General features: G+C 41.6%; 2 protein-coding genes across 2 annotated transcripts; one reads left to right on the top strand and one right to left on the bottom strand.

The window, feature by feature from the left end:
* Positions 1-8,331: 8,331 nt before the first annotated feature.
* Muc68Ca (Mucin 68Ca) lies at positions 8,332-17,657 on the top strand. The gene is made up of 4 exons (XM_073985454.1): positions 8,332-8,426; positions 8,500-12,416; positions 13,401-13,443; positions 13,521-17,657. The coding sequence occupies exons 1-4, from the start codon at positions 8,417-8,419 to the stop codon at positions 17,627-17,629; spliced, it is 8,079 nt and encodes a 2,692-aa protein (XP_073841555.1). The 5' UTR covers positions 8,332-8,416; the 3' UTR covers positions 17,630-17,657.
* Positions 17,658-17,668: 11 nt separating this feature from the next.
* On the bottom strand, positions 17,669-19,942 carry TrpRS-m (Tryptophanyl-tRNA synthetase, mitochondrial). The gene is made up of 4 exons (XM_073981404.1): positions 19,312-19,942; positions 19,092-19,253; positions 18,765-19,027; positions 17,669-18,566 (listed from the first exon to the last, which is right to left on the bottom strand). Exons 1-4 carry the CDS (start codon positions 19,444-19,446, stop codon positions 17,759-17,761), a joined length of 1,368 nt encoding a protein of 455 aa, XP_073837505.1. The 5' UTR covers positions 19,447-19,942; the 3' UTR covers positions 17,669-17,758.
* Between the last annotated feature and the right edge of the window lie 2,527 nt (positions 19,943-22,469).

Below are 22,469 nucleotides of genomic sequence, written 5' to 3'. Positions count from 1 at the left end.
GATTCTTTAGACCCTCTCTGAAAGAATGGGTGCTTCTTTAGACCCTTTCTGTAAGCAAAGGTGCTTTTTAGACCCTTTCTGAAAGAAAGGGTGCTTCGATAGACCCTTTCTGAAAGAAAGGGTGCTTCGATAGACACTTTCTGTAAGCAAAGGTGCTTCTTTAGACCCTTTTTGAAAGAAAGGGTGCTTCTTTAGACCCTTTCTGACCCTTTCTGTAAGCAAAGGTGCTTTTTAGACCCTTTCTGAATGAAAGGGTGCTTCTTTAGACCCTTTCTGAAAAAGGGTGACTCTATACGCCCTTTCTGAAAGAGAGGGTGCCTCTTTATACCCTTCCTGAATGAAGAGGTGCTTCTTTAGATCCTTTCTGAATGAAAGGGTGCTTCTTTAGACCCTTCCTGAAATAAAGGGTGCTTCTTTATACCCTTCCTGAAATAAAGGGTGCTTCTTTAGACCCTTTCTGAATGAAAGGGTGCTTCTTTAGACCCTTCTTGAAATAAAGGGTGCTTCTTTATGCCCTTCCTGAAATAAAGGGTGCTTCTTTATGCCCTTCCTGAAATAAAGGGTGCTTCTTTATGCCCTTCCAGAAATAAAGGGTGCTTCTTTAGACCCTTTCTGACCCTTTCTGTAAGCAAAGGTGCTTCTTTAGACCCTTTTTGAAAGAAAGGGTGCTTCTTTAGACTCTTTCTGAAAGAAAGGGTGCTTATTTTTACCCTTCCTGAAATAAAGGGTTCTTCTTTAGACCCTTTCTGAATGAAAGGGTGCTTCTTTAGACCCTTTCTGAATGAAAGGGTTCTTCTTTAGACCCTTTCTGAATGAAAGGGTGCTTCTTTAGACCCTTTCTGAATGAAAGGGTGTTTCTTTAGACCCTTTCTGAATGAAAGGATGCTTCTTTAGACCCTTTCTGAATGAAAGGGTTCTTCTTTAGACCCTTTCTGAATGAAAGGGTTCTTCTTTAGACCCTTTCTGAATGAAAGGGTGCTTCTTTAGACCCTTTCTGAATGAAAGAATGATTCTTTAGAGGCTTCTTTAGACCCTTTCTGAATGAAAGGGTGCTTCTTTAGACCCTTTCTGAATGAAAGGGTGCTTCTTTAGACCCTTTCTGAATGAAAGGGTGCTTCTTTAGACCCTTTCTGAATGAAAGGGTGCTTCTTTAGACCCTTTCTGAATGAAAGGGTGCTTCTTTAGACCCTTTCTGAATGAAAGGGTGCTTCTTTGAACCCTTTCTGAAAGAAAGGGTGCTTCTTTAGACCCTTTCTGAAAGAAAGGGTGCTTCTTTAGACCCTTTCTGAAAGAATGGGTGCTTCTTTAGACCCTTTCTGAATGAATGGGTGCTTCTTTAGACCCTTTCTGAATGAAAGGGTGCTTTTTTAGACCCTTTCTGAATGAAAGGGTGCTTTTTTAGACCCTTTCTGAATGAAAGGGTGCTTTTTTAGACCCTTTCTGAATGAAAGGGTGCTTTTTTAGACCCTTTCTGAATGAAAGGGTGCTTTTTTAGACCCTTTCTGAATGAAAGGGTGCTTTTTTAGACCCTTTCTGAATGAAAGGGTGCTTTTTTAGACCCTTTCTGAATGAAAGGGTGCTTTTTTAGACCCTTTCTGAATGAAAGGGTGCTTTTTTAGACCCTTTCTGAATGAAAGGGTGCTTTTTTAGACCCTTTCTGAATGAAAGGGTGCTTTTTTAGACCCTTTCTGAATGAAAGGGTGCTTCTTTAGACCCTTTCTGAATGAAAGGGTGCTTCTTTAGACCCTTTCTGAATGAAAGGGTGCTTCTTTAGCCCCTTTCTGGATGAAAGGGTGCTTCTTTAGACCCTTTCAGAATGAAAGGGTGCTTCTTTAGACCCTTTCTGAATGAAAGGGTGCTTCTTTAGCCCCTTTCTGGATGAAAGGGTGCTTCTTTAGACCCTTTCAGAATGAAAGGGTGCTTCTTTAGACCCTTTCTGAATGAAAGGGTGCTTCTTTAGACCCTTTCTGAATGAAAGGGTGCTTCTTTAGACCCTTTCTGAATGAAAGGGTGCTTCTTTAGACCCTTTCTGAATGAAAGGGTGCTTCTTTAGACCCTTTCTGAATGAAAGGGTGCTTCTTTAGACCCTTTCTGGATGAAAGGGTGCTTCTTTAGACCCTTTCTGAATGAAAGGGTGCTTCTTTGGACCCTTTCTGAAAGAAAGGGTGCTTCTTTAGACCCTTTCTGAAAGAAAGTGTGCTTCTTTAGACCCTTTCTGAAAGAATGGGTGCTTCTTTAGACCCTTTCTGAATGAAAGGGTGCTTCTTTAGACCCTTTCTGAATGAAAGGGTGCTTTTTAAGACCCTTTCTGAATGAAAGGGTGATTCTTTAGAGGCTTCTTTGGACCCTTTCTGAATGAAAGGGTGCTTCTTTAGACCCTTTCTGAATGAAAGGGTGCTTCTTTAGACCCTTTCTGAATGAAAGGGTGCTTCTTTAGACCCTTTCTGAATGAAAGGGTGCTTCCTTAGACCCTTTCTGAATGAAAGGGTGCTTCTTTAGACCCTTTCTGAATGAAAGGGTGCTTCTTTAGACCCTTTCTGAATGAAAGGGTGCTTCTTTAGACCCTTTCTGAATGAAAGGGTGCTTCCTTAGACCCTTTCTGAATGAAAGGGTGCTTCTTTAGACCCTTTCTGAATGAAAGGGTGCTTCTTTAGACCCTTTCAGAATGAAAGGGTGCTTCTTTAGACCCTTTCTGAATGAAAGGGTGCTTCTTTAGCCCCTTTCTGGATGAAAGGGTGCTTCTTTAGACCCTTTCAGAATGAAAGGGTGCTTCCTTAGACCCTTTCTGAATGAAAGGGTGCTTCTTTAGATCCTTTCTGAATGAAAGGGTGCTTCTTTAGACCCTTTCTGAAAGAAAGGGTGCTTCTTTAGACCCTTTCTGAAAGAATGGGTCCTTCTTTAGACCCTTTCTGAAAGAATGGGTGCTTCTTTAGACCCTTTCTGAATGAAAGGGTGCTTCTTTAGACCCTTTCTGAATGAAAAGGTGCTTCTTTAGACCCTTTCTGAATGAAAGGGTGATTCTTTAGAGGCTTATTTAGACCCTTTCTGAATGAAAGGGTGCTTCTTTAGACCCTTTCTGAATGAAAGGGTGCTTCTTTAGACCCTTTCTGAATGAAAGGGTGCTTCTTTAGACCCTTTCTGAATGAAAGGGTGCTTCTTTAGACCCTTTCTGAATGAAAGGGTGCTTCTTTAGACCCTTTCTGAATGAAAGGGTGCTTCTTTAGACCCTTTCTGAATGAAAGGGTGCTTCTTTAGACCCTTTCTGAATGAAAGGGTGCTTCTTTAGACCCTTTCTGAATGAAAGGGTGCTTCTTTAGACCCTTTCTGAATGAAAGGGTGCTTCTTTAGACCCTTTCTGAATGAAAGGGTGCTTCTTTAGACCCTTTCTGAATGAAAGGGTGCTTCTTTAGACCCTTTCTGAATGAAAGGGTGCTTCTTTAGACCCTTTCTGAATGAAAGGGTGCTTCTTTAGACCCTTTCTGAATGAAAGGGTGCTTCTTTAGACCCTTTCTGAATGAAAGGGTGCTTCTTTAGACCCTTTCTGAATGAAAGGGTGCTTCTTTAGACCCTTTCTGAATGAAAGGGTGCTTCTTTAGACCCTTTCTGAATGAAAGGGTGCTTCTTTAGACCCTTTCTGAATGAAAGGGTGCTTCTTTAGACCCTTTCTGAATGAAAGGGTGCTTCTTTAGACCCTTTCTGAATGAAAGGGTGCTTCTTTAGACCCTTTCTGAATGAAAGGGTGCTTCTTTAGACCCTTTCTGGATGAAAGGGTGCTTCTTTAGACCCTTTCTGAATGAAAGGGTGCTTCTTTGGACCCTTTCTGAAAGAAAGGGTGCTTCTTTAGACCCTTTCTGAAAGAAAGTGTGCTTCTTTAGACCCTTTCTGAAAGAATGGGTGCTTCTTTAGACCCTTTCTGAATGAAAGGGTGCTTCTTTAGACCCTTTCTGAATGAAAGGGTGCTTTTTAAGACCCTTTTTGAATGAAAGGGTGATTCTTTAGAGGCTTCTTTGGACCCTTTCTGAATGAAAGGGTGCATCTTTAGACCCTTTCTGAATGAAAGGGTGCTTCTTTAGACCCTTTCTGAATGAAAGGGTGCTTCTTTAGACCCTTTCTGAATGAAAGGGTGCTTCTTTAGACCCTTTCTGAATGAAAGGGTGCTTCTTTAGACCCTTTCTGAATGAAAGGGTGCTTCCTTAGACCCTTTCTGAATGAAAGGGTGCTTCTTTAGACCCTTTCTGAATGAAAGGGTGCTTCTTTAGACCCTTTCTGAATGAAAGGGTGCTTCTTTGGACCCTTTCTGAAAGAATGGGTCCTTCTTTAGACCCTTTCTGAATGAAAGGGTGCTTCTTTAGACCCTTTTTGAATGAAAGGGTGCTTTTTTAGACCCTTTCTGAATGAAAGGGTGCTTTTTTAGACCCTTTCTGAATGAAAGGGTGCTTTTTTAGACCCTTTCTGAATGAAAGGGTGCTTTTTTAGACCCTTTCTGAATGAAAGGGTGATTCTTTAGAGGCTTCTTTAGACTCTTTCTGAATGAAAGGGTGCTTCTTTAGACCCTTTCTGAATGAAAGGGTGCTTCTTTAGACTCTTTCTGAATGAAAGGGAGCTTCTTTAGACCCTTTCTGAATGAAAGGGTGCTTCTTTAGACCCTTTCTGAATGAAAGGGTGCTTCCTTAGACCCTTTCTGAATGAAAGGGTGCTTCTTTAGACCCTTTCTGAATGAAAGGGTGCTTCTTTAGACCCTTTCTGAATGAAAGGGTGCTTCTTTAGACCCTTTCTGAATGAAAGGGTGCTTCTTTAGACCCTTTCTGAATGAAAGGGTGCTTTTTAGACCCTTTCTGAATGAAAGGGTGCTTCTTTAGACCCTTTCTGAATGAAAGGGTGCTTCTTTAGACCCTTTCTGAATGAAAGGGTGCTTCTTTAGACCCTTTCTGAATGAAAGGGTGCTTTTTAGACCCTTTCTGAATGAAAGGGTGCTTCTTTAGACCCTTTCTGTATGAAAGGGTGCTTCTTTAGACCCTTTCTGAATGAAAGGGTGCTTCTTTAGACCCTTTCTGAATGAAAGGGTGCTTCTTTAGACCCTTTCTGAATGAAAGGGTGCTTCTTAAGACCCTTTCTGAATGAAAGGGTGCTTCTTTAGACCCTTTCTGAATGAAAGGGTGCTTCTTAAGACCCTTTCTGAATGAAAGGGTGCTTCTTTAGACCCTTTCTGAATGACAGGGTGCTTCTTTAGACCCTTTCTGAATGAAAGGGTGCTTCTTTAGACCCTTTCTGAATGACAGGGTGCTTCTTTAGGCCCTTTCTGAATGAAAGGATGCTTCTTTAGACCCTTTCTGAATGACAGGGTGCTTCTTTAGACCCTTTCTGAATGAAAGGATGCTTCTTTAGACCCTTTCTGAATGACAGGGTGCTTCTTTAGACCCTTTCTGAATGAAGGGATGCTTCTTTAGACCCTTTCTGAATGATAGGGTGCTTCTTTAGACCCTTTCTGAATGACAGGGTGCTTCTTTAGACCCTTTCTGAATGACAGGGTGCTTCTTTAGACCCTTTCTGAATGACAGGGTGCTTCTTTAGACCCTTTCTGAATGACAGGGTGCTTCTTTAGACCCTTTCTCAATGAAAGGGTGCTTCTTTAGACCCTTTCTCAATGAAAGGGTGCTTCTTTAGACCCTTTCTGAATGACAGGGTGCTTCTTTAGACCCTTTCTGAATGACAGGGTGCTTCTTTAGACCCTTTCTGAATGAAAGGGCGCTTCTTTAGACCCTTTCTGAATGAAAGGGTGCTTCTTTAGACCCTTTCTGAATGAAAGGGCGCTTCTTTAGACCCTTTCTGAATGATAGGGTGCTTCTTTAGGCCCTTTCTGAATAAAAGGGTGCTTCTTTATACCCTTTCTGAATGAAAGGGTGCTTCTTTAGACCCGTTCTGAATGAAAGGGTGCTTCTTTAGACCCTTTCTGAATGAAAGGGTGCTTCTTTAGACCCTTTCTGAATGAAAGGGTGCTTCTTTAGACCCTTTCTGAATGAAAGGGTGCTTCTTTAGATCCTTTCTGAATGAAAGGGTGCTTCTCTAGACCCTTTCTGAATGAAAGGGTGCTTCTTTAGACCCTTTCTGAATGAAAGGGTGCTTCTTTAGACCCTATCTGAATGAATGGGTGCTTCTTTAGACCCTTTCTGAATGAAAGGGTGCTTCTTTAGACCCTTTCTGAATGAAAGGGTGCTTCTTTAGACCCTTTCTGAATGAAAGGGTGCTTCTTTAGACCCTTTCTGAATGAAAGGGTGCTTCTTTAGACCCATTCTGAATGAAAGGGTGCTTCTTTAGACCCTTTCTGAATGAAAGGGTGCTTCTCTAGACCCTTTCTGAATGAAAGGGTGCTTCTCTAGACCCTTTCTGAATGAAAGGGTGTTTCTTTAGACCCTTTCTGAATGAAAGGGTGCTTCTTTAGACCCTTTCTGAATGAAAGGGTGCTTCTTTAGACCCTTTCTGAATGAAAGGGTGCTTCTTTAGACCCTTTCTAAAAGAAAGGGTGCTTCTTTAGACCCTTTCTAAAAGAAAGGGTGCTTCTTTAGACCCTTTCTAAAAGAAAGGGTGCTTCTTTAGACCCTTTCTAAAATAAAGGGTGCTTCTTTAGACCCTTTCTAAAAGAAAGGGTGCTTGTTTAGACCCTTTCTAAAAGAAAGGGTGCTTCTTTAGACCCTTTCTAAAAGAAAGGGTGCTTCTTTAGACCCTTTATAAAAGAAAGGGTGCTTCTTTAGACCCTTTCTAAAAGAAAGGGTGCTTCTTTATGCCCTTCCTGAAATAAAGGGTGCTTCTTTATGCCCTTCCTGAAATAAAGGGTGCTTCTTTATGCCCTTCCTGAAATAAAGGGTGCTTCTTTATGCCCTTCCTGAAATAAAGGGTGCTTCTTTATGCCCTTCCTGAAATAAAGGGTGCTTCTTTATGCCCTTCCTGAAATAAAGGGTGCTTCTTTATGCCCTTCCTGAAATAAAGGGTGCTTCTTTATGCCCTTCCTGAAATAAAGGGTGCTTCTTTATGCCCTTCCTGAAATAAAGGGTGCTTCTTTATGCCCTTCCTGAAATAAAGGGTGCTTCTTTATGCCCTTCCTGAAATAAAGGGTGCTTCTTTATGCCCTTCCTGAAATAAAGGGTGCTTCTTTATGCCCTTCCTGAAATAAAGGGTGCTTCTTTATGCCCTTCCTGAAATAAAGGGTGCTTCTTTATGCCCTTCCTGAAATAAAGGGTGCTTCTTTATGCCCTTCCTGAAATAAAGGGTGCTTCTTTAAACCATTTCTGAGAGAAAGGGTACCCTCTCTGAAATAAAGGGTGCTTCTTTAGACCATTTCTGAGAGAAAGGGTACCCTCTCTGAAAGTAAGGGTGCTTCGTTAGACCCTCTCTGAATGAAGGGATACTTCGTTAGACCCTTTCTGAATGAAGGGGTACTTCGTTAGACCCTCTCTGAATGAAGGGGTACTTCGTTAGACCCTTTCTGAATGAAGGGGTACTTCGTTAGACCCTTTCTGAAAGAAACGGTGCTTCTACAGACGCTTTCTAAGAGAAAGGGTGCTTCTTTAGACCATTTCTGAAAGAAAGGGTGCTTCTTTAGACCATTTCTGAAAGAAAGGGTGCTTCTTTAGACCATTTCTGAAAGAAAGGGTGCTTCTTTAGACCATTTCTGAAAGAAAGGGTGCTTCTTTAGACCATTTCTGAAAGAAAGGGTGCTTCTTTAGACCATTTCTGAAAGAAAGGGTGCTTCTTTAGACCATTTCTGAAAGAAAGGGTGCTTCTTTAGACCATTTCTGAAAGAAAGGGTGCTTCTTTAGACCATTTCTGAAAGAAAGGGTGCTTCTTTAGACCATTTCTGAAAGAAAGGGTGCTTCTTTAGACCCATTCTGGAAGAAAAGGTACTTCTAGGGTCTAACCCCTTGTTTGTTCGATAGACCGTTTCTAAAAGACAGGGAGCTAAAAAGGGTGCTTCATGGACCCATTCTGAAAGAAAGGCTACTTTTATAGACCCTTTCTGAAAGCAAGGTTGCTTGATTGAAGACCACCCTAGGGATCTCCTATAGAAGACCCTTAAGGTGGTCGTAGGGTTCTTCTCTAGAGTAGAGTACCATTGTATCGGTCTTCTACGAAATTTGCCACAACAACTAAACATTTCGTTCCTGTAGCACGGGGTCATTGGAAAGTCTTTGCAGAAAAACTGATAAGAGGAACTTATTACACAATGTTATCAATTGACGACTACCAGAAACAGACACCTACATCGTTATTTCATGTCAATAATTGAAAATTAATTTAATTACAAAACTATAACATCCCCATAGATAGCAACTTCTTCCACCCGGTAGCAGAAAAGTATAAAAAGCAAAGTAGAGATCAAAATCAAATAACACAATCATCAAAAGTTGATGTCTACACGCAAATGGGAGGCAGTAAGTTTAGCAGAGAAATTCTTCAAATTGCAATTAAAAAAAATTAACATTTCCCTTTTCTCCACTTCCATAGTAAATCTTTTGTTCTCTTTACTCGTGGTCATCGTTGGACCGACGATGATCGTCGCCGTACTAGGCACACAGAATCCTTTTACAAAAGTTATTGATTGCCGCCAGCAGCCGGATGGTGCCTATTTAACAGACCCGCGAAGCTGTTCCCACTATTATATTTGTTATCATGGTCAACGTTATCGCCAACGCTGCCCAACTGGGTTATTCTTTGACGATCAGACGAGAATGTGTAATTTGGCTGGCTTGGTAAAATGTATCCAGTTGAGACGTAAAGCTTTACGTTTGTTGGAATATACGGAGGATGTGCATGATACGCAAGTTGATAAAGCAGAGGCAGATTGTGGAAATGTAGAGGCTACAACAACAACAACCACACCATCGCCCAATTGTAAAACTACAACAACGACACCACCATGTCATCCAGCAACAAAGCCGACAACAACTACATGCCACACTGGACATACAACAACCACTGGTCCCCCAACTGACACAACAACAACAACCACATGTCATCCAAATCAGTCAACAACAACCACTGGACCTGTAACGCCCACTGGACTTACTACAACAACCACTAGACCTACAACAACCACTGGACCTACAACAACAACTACTGGACCTACAACAACAACAACTGGAACCCCAACTGACACCACAACAACATCCACATGCCATCCAAATCAGTCAACAACAACCACTGGACCTACAACAACCACTGGACCTACAACAACCACTGGACCTACAACAACAACTACTGGACCTACAACAACAACCACTGGAACCCCAACTGACACCACAACAACAACCACATGCCATCCAAATCAGTCAACAACAACCACTGGACCTACAACAACCACTGGACCTACAACAACCACTGGACCTACAACAACAACTACTGGACCTACAACAACAACCACTGGAACCCCAACTGACACCACAACAACAACCACATGCCATCCAAATCAGTCAACAACAACCACTGGACCTACAACAACCACTGGACCTACAACAACCACTGGACCTACAACAACAACTACTGGACCTACAACAACAACCACTGGAACCCCAACTGACACCACAACAACAACCGCATGCCATCCAAATCAGTCAACAACAACCACTGGACCTACAACAACCATTGGACCTACAACAACCACTGGACCTACAACAACCACTGGACCTACAACAACAACTACTGGACCTACAACAACAACCACTGGAACCCCAACTGACACCACAACAACAACCGCATGCCATCCAAATCAGTCAACAACAACCACTGGACCTACAACAACCACTGGACCTACAACAACAACTACTGGACCTACAACAACAACCACTGGAACCCCAACTGACACCACAACAACAACCGCATGCCATCCAAATCAGTCAACAACAACCACTGGACCTACAACAACCACTGGACCTACAACAACCACTGGACCTACAACAACCACTGGACCTACAACAACCACTGGACCTACAACAACCACTGGACCTACAACAACAACTACTGGACCTACAACAACAACCACTGGAACCCCAACTGACACCACAACAACAACCGCATGCCATCCAAATCAGTCAACAACAACCACTGGACCTACAACAACCACTGGACCTACAACAACCACTGGACCTACAACAACCACTGGACCTACAACAACCACTGGACCTACAACAACCACTGGACCTACAACAACCACTGGACCTACAACAACCACTGGACCTACAACAACCACTGGACCTACAACAACAACTACTGGACCTACAACAACAACCACTGGAACCCCAACTGACACCACAACAACAACCGCATGCCATCCAAATCAGTCAACAACAACCACTGGACCTACAACAACCACTGGACCTACAACAACAACTACTGGACCTACAACAACAACCACTGGAACCCCAACTGACACCACAACAACAACCGCATGCCATCCAAATCAGTCAACAACAACCACTGGACCTACAACAACCACTGGACCTACAACAACCACTGGACCTACAACAACCACTGGACCTACAACAACCACTGGACCTACAACAACAACTACTGGACCTACAACAACAACCACTGGAACCCCAACTGACACCACAACAACAACCGCATGCCATCCAAATCAGTCAACAACAACCACTGGACCTACAACAACCACTGGACCTACAACAACCACTGGACCTACAACAACCACTGGACCTACAACAACAACTACTGGACCTACAACAACAACCACTGGAACCCCAACTGACACCACAACAACAACCACATGCCATCCAAATCAGTCAACAACAACCACTGGACCTACAACAACCACTGGACCTACAACAACCACTGGACCTACAACAACCACTGGACCTACAACAACCACTGGACCTACAACAACCACTGGACCTACAACAACCACTGGAACCCCAACTGACACCACAACAACAACCGCATGCCATCCAAATCAGTCAACAACAACCACTGGACCTACAACAACCACTGGACCTACAACAACAACTACTGGACCTACAACAACAACCACTGGAACCCCAACTGACACCACAACAACAACCACATGCCATCCAAATCAGTCAACAACAACCACTGGACCTACAACAACCACTGGACCTACAACAACCACTGGACCTACAACAACCACTGGACCTACAACAACAACTACTGGACCTACAACAACAACCACTGGAACCCCAACTGACACCACAACAACAACCGCATGCCATCCAAATCAGTCAACAACAACCACTGGACCTACAACAACCACTGGACCTACAACAACAACTACTGGACCTACAACAACAACCACTGGAACCCCAACTGACACAACAACAACAACCGCATGCCATCCAAATCAGTCAACAACAACCACTGGACCTACAACAACCACTGGACCTACAACAACAACCACTGGACCTACAACAACAACCACTGGAACCCCAACTGACACAACAACAACAACCGCATGCCATCCAAATCAGTCAACAACAACCACTGGACCTACAACAACCACTGGACCTACAACAACAACCACTGGACCTACAACAACAACCACTGGAACCCCAACTGACACCACAACAACAACCACATGCCATCCAAATCAGTCAACAACAACCACTGGACCTACAACAACCACTGGACCTACAACAACCACTGGACCTACAACAACCACTGGACCTACAACAACAACTACTGGAACCCCAACTGACACAACAACCACATGCCATCCAAATCAGTCAACAACAACCACTGGACCTACAACAACCACTGGACCTACAACAACAACCACTGGACCTACAACAACAACCACTGGAACCCCAACTGACACCACAACAACAACCACATGCCATCCAAATCAGTCAACAACAACCACTGGACCTACAACAACAACCACTGCACCCCCAACTGACACCACAACAACAACCACATGTCATCCAAATAAGGCAACAACAACCACTGGTCCTACAACAACAACCAGTGGACCTACAACAACTACATGCCATCCAAATCCGCCAACAACAACCACTGGGCCTACAACTCCATGCCCTCATGTACCCACAACAACTACCAAAGCTCCCTGTAATACAACTCCTCCTCCTCCTCCATGCCCCGAGACCGAGAAAACCCTCAAGCAACAACAAAAAGTCAATCGTCTGAAGTTCCTACAGAAAATCGCTCCATTAAAGGCTAGAGTTAAACAATTGGATACAACTTCGATGCCAGCACTGCATCCCATTTGTGTTGGACAAGCTTATGGAGCATTGATACGTGACCCCAACGATTGCAACAAATTCCATGCTTGTCTCTCGGAGAGAAGTTATGAATTTGAATGTCCCAGCCAGCTTTATTTTGATGAAACCAAAATGAGATGCAATTATCAACATTTGGTCCAATGTAACAACAACAACTAGGCGGCGGGGGACGTTGGCAACAACAATTTCCTTTCCAAATAAAAAGCATATTGAAAGCATATTAATTAAAATGTGTTTGTTTTCTTTTTTGTTTTTGTTATTAAGAGTAGGAGTTGGACTTCCATTGACGTATGCCACTGAAGTATAGCATGAAGTCTAGGAGCACAATGCAAATCGCTATGAAATTTTCACCACTTGTAGGACTTGTTGTCCAGATTACAATGACATACATCATTAGTGGTGGGAAGTTTATAATTTCCACAATTTTGTTTTATATTTGATAGGCATAAAGGGTCCTTAATGGATTTCAAAAGAAGATAAAATGGCAAACCTGTGTTGTCTTCTATATTGATAATCCACAAAAATTCCATTCCAATACATTTTTCGTTCACATATTTCCTTTTCCTCTGCAAAAACATATACAGTGGCAACCCTGCGTAAACGTCTCTGTTTAATCGTCTCTGTGTAAAGTATAGTACACACTGACAAGCAAAACAGACAGTCATCGAGGTCTATTTCGTGAATATCAAAGCCTAACTGAAAAATTTCTTTTGTAATCTCTAAATAATACCGTAAATATTGTATTTCAAACGCTTTTAGCTAAATAAAAGTTGCTATTTGCCGGAAAATTGTCCTAAAAGTACGTTGACTGTCAGTTTTGAATTATAATGTGTACTCCCCTTAAACTCTCTGCACCTTTCCGTTACAACAAATTCCAAATTCCAAATTCCAAATTCTTTGCACCAAATGATGATAAGAGGAACTTAGTGCTACTCCATGTTGTTACCATTTGTGCTACCAGAAACAGAAAACGGTAAATCGAAATGTCGTGTAAATCAAAGCAAAAAAAACTTTATTTAATAAAAACAAAACTAAAACACATCTCAAAGAGATAACAATTTATTGCAATGTCAAGATCCCCAATCAGCAGGCATGCGAACAGTATAAAAGAGTTCTATACACCCATTAACTTCAAACAAGACACCATCAGCAAAAGTTGATGTCCGCCGCGCAATGGAAGGCAGTAAGTTCTGAAACAAATTCTTTTCAGCAAACAAATAACATTTCCAGATTTCTTCCTCTTCCCGCTTACTTTCCTAGTAAATTTTTTGTTGCCTCTACTCCTGGTCATCGTTGGACCGACGATGATCGTCGCAATAGCCACACAGAATCCTTTCAGCAAAATTATCGATTGCCGCCAACAACCGGATGGTGCATATTTAACAGATCCCCGTAGCTGTTCTTCCTATTATATTTGTTATCATGGCCAGCGTTATCGCCAACGTTGTCCCATTGGTTTGTTTTATGATGATCAGACGAGAATGTGTAATTTAGCAGGTTTGGTGAAGTGTATGCAACTCAAACGTTCTGCATTACGTTTAGTGGAGTATGCGGAAAAGGAGGTCTATGATACCGAAGTTGGGGCAAAACTAGAACTTGTCGAGGCTACGACAACTCCATCGCCTAGTTGTAAGGAAACCACAACTACTGAGACGCCATGTCATCCAACAACAACACCATGTTATCCAAATCACTCACCGACCACAACAACAACTGCATGCCATCCGAATCAGCCAACAACAACTACTGAACCTACAACAACAACATGCCGCCATCCAAATCAGTCAACAACAACCGCAGGACCTACAACAACAACCACAGGACCCCCAACTGACACCACAACAACCACATGTCATCCAAATCAGGCAACAACAACCTCTGGACCTCTAACACCCACTGGACCTACAACAACCACGGGACCTACAACACCCACTGGACCTACAACAACCACAGGACCAGCAACACCCACAGGACCTACAACAACCACTGGACCCCCAACTGACACCACAACAACAACCACATGTCATCCAAATCAGGCAACAACAACCACTGGACCTACAACAACTACTGGACCTACAACAACAACCAGTGGACCTACTACAACAACTGGACCTACAACAACCACAGTACCCCCAACCGGTACCGCAACAACAACCACATGTAATCCAAATGTGTCAACAACAACCACAGGTCCTACAACAACCACTGGTCCTTCAACAACAACCACTGGACCTACAACAACAACCACTGGACCTACAACAACAACTACTGGACCTACAACAACAACTACTAGACCGACAACAACAACTACTGGACCTACAACAACAACCAGTGGACCTACAACAACAACTACTGGACCTACAACAACAACTACTGGACCGACAAAAACAACTACTGGACCTACAACAACAACCAGTGGACCTACTCCAACAACAACTGGAACCACAACTGACACCACCACAACAACCACTTGCGATCCAAATCAGTCAACAACTACTGGACCCACAACAACAACTACTGGACCTACAACAACAACAACTGGTCCTACAACAACAACAACTGGACCTACAACAACTACTGGACCTACAACAACTACTGGACCTACAACAACTACTGGACCTACAACAACTACTGGACCTACAACAACAACCACTGGTCCGACAACAACAACCTCTGGTCCTACAACAACAACTGGACCTACAACAACCACTGGAACTCCAACCAACACCACAACAACAACCTCTTGCCATCCAAATCAGTCAACAACAACTACTGGGCCTACAACAACAACCACTGGACCTACTACAACAACCACTGGACCTACTACAACAACCACTGGACCCACAACAACTACTGGACCTACAACAACCACTGGTCCTACAACAACAACAACTGGACCCACAACAACCACTGGACCTACTACAACAACCACTGGACCCACAACAACTACTGGACCTACAACAACAACCAGCGGACCTACTACAACAACAACTGGAACCACAACTGACACCACAACAACAACCACTTGCCATCCAAATCAGTCAACAACTACTGGACCTACAACAACAACCACTGGTCCTACAACAACAACAACTGGACTTACAACAACAACCACTGGTCCTACAACAACAACAACACCTGGACCTACAACAACTACTGGACCTACAACAACAACCACTGGTCCTACAACAACAACTGTACCTACAACAACTACTGTACCTACAACAACAACCACTGGTCCGACAACAACAACCAATGGTCCTACAACAACAACCTCTGGTCCTACAACAGCTACTGGTCCTACAACAACAACTGGACCTACAACAACCACTGGACCAACAACAACCACTGGACCAACAATAACCACTGGGCCTACAACAACAACTGGACCTACAACAAGAACTGGACCAACAACAACAACTGGAGCTCCAACCGACACCACAACAACAACCTCTTGCCATCCAAATCAGTCAACAACAAATACTGGGCCTACAACAACAACCACTGGACCTACTACAACAACCACTGGACCCACAACAACAACTACTGGACCTACTACAACAACAACTGGAACCACAACTGACACCACCACAACAACCACTTGCCATCCAAATCAGTCAACAACTACTGGACCTACAACAACAACCACTGGTCCTACAACAACAACAACTGGACCTACAACAACAACCACTGGTCCTACTACAACAACCACTGGACCCACAACAACTACTGGACCTACTACAACAACAACTGGAACCACAACTGACACCACCACAACAACCACTTGCCATCCAAATCAGTCAACAACTACTGGACCTACAACAACAACCACTGGTCCTACAACAACAACAACTGGACCTACAACAACAACCACTGGTCCTACTACAACAACCGCTGGACCCACAACAACTACTGGACCTACTACAACAACAACTGGAACCACAACTGACACCACCACAGCAACCACTTGCCATCCAAATCAGTCAACAACTACTGGACCTACAACAACCACTGGTCCGACAACAACAACCACTGGTCCTACAACAACAACCTCTGGTCCTACAACAACTACTGGTCCTACAACAACAACTGGACCTACAACAACAACTGGAACTCCAACCGACACCACAACAACAACCTCTTGCCATCCAAATCAGTCAACAACTACTGGGCCTACAACAACAACCACTGGACCTACTACAACAACCACTGGACCCACAACAACAACTACTGGACCTACAACAACAACCAGTGGACCTACTACAACAACAACTGGAACCACAACAACCACTTGCCATCCAAATCAGTCAACAACTACTGGACCTACAACAACAACCACTGGTCCTACAACAACCACAGGACCTACATCCACTGGAACCACAACAACAACAACTGGACCTACAACAACCACTGAACCTACAACAACCACTGGTCCTACAACAACTACTGTTTCTACAACAACCACTGGACCTACAACAACTACTGGACCTACAACAACCACTGAACCTAGAACAACTACTGGTTTTACAACAACCACTGGACCTACAACAACTACTGGACCTACAACAACCACTGAACCTACAACAACCTCTGGTCCTACAACAACAACTGGACCTACAACAACCACTGGACCAACAACAACAACTGGAACTCCAACCGACACCACAACAACAACAACAACTTGCCATCCAAATCAGTCAACAACTACTGGACCTACAACAACAACCACTGGACCTACAACAACAACTAATGGGCCTTCAACAACCACTGCAACCCCAACTGACACCACAACAACTCCATGTCATCATAATCCACCAACAACAACCACTGGTCCTACAACAACTACTGGTTTTACAACAACCACTGGACCTACAACAACAACCACTGGTGCTACAACAACAACCACTGGACCTACTACAACAACGATCACTGGTCCTTCAACAACTACCACTGGAACTCCAACTGACACCACAACAACAACTCCATGCCATCACAATCCACCAACTACAACCACCACACCCTGTCACGTACCGACAACAACCACCAAGGCTCCATGTGATACAAAAACAACTCATTCACCTCTTCCCAACCAAGAGACCGAAAAACAAACGAACCGCCAAAGAGGCAATCTTAAGGCTAAAGTTGGAGAGATCAATAATACATCTTCAAGGCCGATACTACATTCCATTTGTGTTGGAAAAACCTATGGAGCATTGATACGTGACCCCAACGACTGCCACAAATTCCATGCTTGCCTCTCGGAGAGAAGTTATGAATTTGTTTGCCCCAGCGACCTTTACTTTGATGAAACAATAATGGTTTGCAATTATCAGCATTTGGTCAAATGTAGCAACGACACCAACAACTAAAACAATAACAACAATTTCCAAAATAAAATATTAAAAGCATACATTTAAAATTTGTGTTTATTATTAAGACTAGGAAGGGAAGAAGTTCACCTTGAAGGTTGACATCCATTTAACTAAATTAATTTAAAACTATTGAACCTTCTTGGCCATTGAAGGTGTTGATGAGGTTGTCAGCGAATCATCATCTAATTTAAAGCTAGGTGCTAAATTTTGCTGTTTTGACTTTTTCTCTATCCTTAATTTTTGTTTGGGTACAGTGGGCACTTCCGATTCCTTGTCTTTGGTCTTTGCAGCTTTCTTATCCTTTGGCAGGACATGTAATAACTCGGCCGACATATCAATGGACTGGGGTATGTTGCGATAAATGCCCAAACCCATTTTCTCCTTGACTTCGACAATATTTTGTTGAGCCACCTCGCGGGCCTTCTCCGCTCCACTTTCCAGCAAATGAATCAAATCATTTTTCTTCTGCAAATGATCATCAATTGCCAGGCGTATGGGCTTTAAGTGTTCCACCACAGCCTCGGCAACACGTAACTTATAGCGGCCCGTATCAATGGTTCTGGACTCTTCTATGATCTTTTCTATGGGCGTTCCACTAACCATGGAATGAATTACCACCAAATTTGAAACTCCCGGCCTTGCTTCAGGTTCATAGGTTACATCAGAGGTAAAGTCGGTGACAGCTTTTTTAAGTTTTTCAACAATAATTTCGGGGGCGTCTCGTATATTTATTGTTGCCTTTGTGTCCAAATCAGATTTGGACATTTTCTTGGAAGGATTGCGTAGCGAACGAATACGGGCAGCATCATGATTTTCAATCATGGCATGGCAAATGGGGAAAGTTTGTCCATATTTCGTATTGAAAATGCGCGACAAATGTTGTGTCAACTGGATATGTTGGAGTTGATCTTCACCAACGGGGACATGGGTGGCTCTGAAAGGGAGAAAAAAAGAGGACAATAAAAAACGATTTCACAAGAGCTATTGGGATCTCCTGAGGACTGGTGTGCAGTTTGGGTGAAAGGGAAAGCAAGTCATATCAATCCGTTTGGGCTAAATATGTTTTTTTATATTGTCTCCACTGAAAACCAAATACCCTGGAGACCCCTTTGAATTCCTTTTTGTTACCTACTTATATAACATAATATCCGCCGCCTGCAGTACGGGATAAACATAAAGACCCAAAGGCACATCTTTGACGGTGCGGGATTTTTCTTTGTATTGCGGCAAATGACCTAACCTAGGCATGGTACATAAACAATTTAATATCCAACCTAGTTCTGTGTGTTCTTGCACCGAAGATTGGACAAATATTGTGGATTTTTCCGGATCCAAACCACAGGCAAACATTGTTGCGGCCATTTCAAAGATGTTTTCACGTAACAAGGCGGGATTCTAAAAGGAAAATTTTTTTTTGACATACTCTTCCCATTAATATGTATATCACCAACTAACTTACCTGTGGCATTGTAATGGAATGCATATCAACTATGCAATAGGTAACATCATCACCACTGTTCTGTAGCTGGGTCCATTTCTGTACAGCACCCAAGTAGTTACCCAAATGTAACTGGCCCGTGGGTTGTATGCCGGAAAAGATTTTCCTCGGGTATTTAAGATTCTAGAACAACGGAAAAACATGTTTATTCTGTTATTTTCTTTTAGTTTCCTATCCTTACCTCCTTTTCCTCCTCAACACTGGGCCCTGATTCTGATGAAAATTTTCTCGTTTGGCTTGACAGACTAGGTAAATTTATTCTTACATTTTTTGCCTTCTGCCATGATAAACATTTGATAATTTTGTTGTAATTCATTTTAGTTTTCTTTTAATTTTATGTTTCTTCTATTTTGTTGTCAATGTTTTGTCGTTTTCATATAGAATTTTAAGAAAATTTTTCATGTTAATTTAATCAAAGACGTATAGCAATTAAGACCCGAACAAATGCATTTTCCAAAAACATGTGATAATAGTTCCACATTTTGGTTACAGATGGCTACACAACACACTGGAATTGATAACAGCAATGTCAATCGTTTTTTATTCCCATTTCTCGCGGCAGAAAACATTAACGTCGTGTTTTGTGGCTGAAATTTATTTCTTTTCTTTTTTTATTGTTCATTCAATGAAAAAATCAAAAGCGAATGCCGTCAAACTTGAGTTTTAATGTTTTTCTTGTCAATATTCCAATGAATAACAGTTTTCGTTTAACAGAATGTTGCTATGACGTCGTAGCAACAGAGGTTAACTCCACCTACAGTTAATTTTTCACAATTGACTTTTCCTATCTTATAATATTGACATCTTTGATTTATGGTCTGTTCCTTTACTTTTGAAAGTGGTAAAACCGGCAAAAGTAGCAAAAGGTATAAACTGCTCCCATATGAATTGTATGGTGTCTGAAGTAAAGGAACGCTTTTCGAGTAAAAAGTGGTAAAACTTGAAGATTCTTGCACGTAAAGGAACAGAGCTTTAATGTTAAAAAAATTATCTAATGTCACACGCTACGCTATGAAAATGTCAAAATAAAGAATGAACTGTCAATTATGCTTCTTCTTATTAAATCTGGAAAGATACGAAAGTACCATGGCACAATTACCAGGTAGTGGCATCGTAAAATTTTGAATATGTTATGTCAAAACTTTCTTTATGTTGTTGGGGAAATTACAACAAAAATAATTTTTTTATAAAGGAATTTGACATTTCATATTCGATCAGCTGGTGTGATACCACTACCTGGTAGTTCTGCCATGGAAAGTACTGTAATGTTCGTTATATTTCGAAAATTAAGCCAGTGCCTCCTCTGCGGGATGGTGGTAATGAAATGAAAAATTCTCCATAAAATTTTACTATAAGTCACAAAGGAAACTTGTAGACATGGTAGAATAATTCTTAGGTAGGCCACAGCTAACAGCTGATTACAATTTTTTTTTTGTTATGGCTTAATCTGTCAAAACCGTGTTGACATGCAGAGTTGATATTTATTATTGATCAGAAAATTCAACTCTGTTTTGTTTTCATTTCAACATTTCGTTCTTCTTCTTCTTTGTATACTCATCCGTTATCATTCATCAAAACAATTTTGACGTTTTAAGTCATAGCGACAGGGTTGTATTTTTTGGCGATTCTCATACCTGGCCTACCTATGAATTATTTTACCATGCTTGTAGATATAACTATGTAGACATAACTGAACAAAAAGCAAATATTCAATTTATAAATGAAAAATGTCCTCTTGAGGTTAATTTAGGTTTACACCATCTTCCAACCGAATTCCTTATTTTAGGCCAAGAAGTTAATGGGAAATATTTTTTAAATCGAATTTCACAGTAATCTGTATATAAACATAAACATTTTTTAAGGTTAATTTTGAATTTGTTCAATTCCTCCTTGGACTTTTTATACATAGTTGAGTGGTGTCAAAGGGAAATATGTTCTACATTAAATTCCACTGTATGTCGCGGAACAATTATAGAATGTTATAAAAATCAATTTCAAATTAGGTTTATAAATTGAAAATAATTCCTTGTTTTAGGGGGAAGATGCCAAGAGTGAAAATGTTCTACATTAAATTTCACTAGAGTTACAGATTTGGTGTATTCTGAGATCTGTAGTAAAATTAAATGGCAAACAATTTTGTAGAATATTCGGATTTGATACGATCACATTTTTAATGAGTTTTTGAAAGATTTTCGAAAAAAGGACAAAAAAGACCCCTTTGATGAACCGCATGGCAGAATAAGAAAGTAATCTCATTTGAAAAACCCGTCCTTGAGCTGCCAATTACAACCATGCCTAAAAACAATCTAAATGTTGTTTTTGTAATTGTATGTCAATAACAACAATCACAACATACTGACATACTATTTGTTTACGTTCTTTAAAATATTTGTTTATATAAAGCAGATTAATTATTATCGTAATTTGCCAAAAGTTGACAAAAGAAAATGGTATGTGATGTGATAGAAATCGTGGCTAATGCGAATATATTAAAGTTCTGTGAAAATTCGCTAAAATACCTGTGTAAAAGTAAGTTGTGAAATATCCATCGCAGCAGAAGAACGCCGAAAGCCAGCTGTATCGACGCAACCAGTCCTGGTTACAGAATTTTTGAGTCTAAAACAGATGAACCAGAAGCTGTTAACTGTAATAATACATCAACGAACATATTTGGGTTGCTATAACAACAAGCAATTGATGTGCCGTAACAAGCGTCAACCTTATGCTCACAGCGAACAAGCCGGTAACTGGCTTGGAGCGAAGATTAATGGGTTTATATTTATACATTAAATGTGTGATGATTGTTACAGGTCATCAAACCTTTGCTGAATTCCCCGTGTCCGTGGTGGCGTAACTCACCAATGAGGGTGTTGACAAGCGGAACATGTTGAAATTAGCTCCTGGTGCCATGTTAGTCGTTTTGTCATCTGCCGAATATGCAGTAGTTTGCCTTAACGAAGGCATCCAACCTTCCTCAACCCAAAATAGCTAACACACCTTTTTCTGGCCTTAATAAAATGAAGATATTAGAAAGCTTGTCCGTGATCCACCCAACAAGGTCTTCCCTCGTACCCGTTGTTTCAAGAACAAAGTTGACTTCTGTGACTGTACAAAATACAATAAACGGAGCGGTTAACCTCAATGTGCTAACAACACTTCCCTAATTAAATTGAAAATAAACAGCATAAATATTGTATCATTTCGGGGTTCACACCACCGAAAGTTGTTTTCCCCAGCAAAAAAATAAACAACATTTTGTAGCCATGATTACTTTCCATTTATTTTATTGATAAATATCAAAGATGCGATAATACATACGATAATACATATCATCCATCT

The sequence above is a fragment of the Musca autumnalis genome, unplaced genomic scaffold, assembly GCF_047663935.1.
Source record: "Musca autumnalis isolate F117 unplaced genomic scaffold, ASM4766393v1 scaffold_4, whole genome shotgun sequence".
Lineage (NCBI taxonomy): Eukaryota > Metazoa > Arthropoda > Insecta > Diptera > Muscidae > Musca > Musca autumnalis.
Note: the sequence above shows the minus strand (reverse complement) of the source record. Positions and strands in the feature narration are given on the sequence as shown.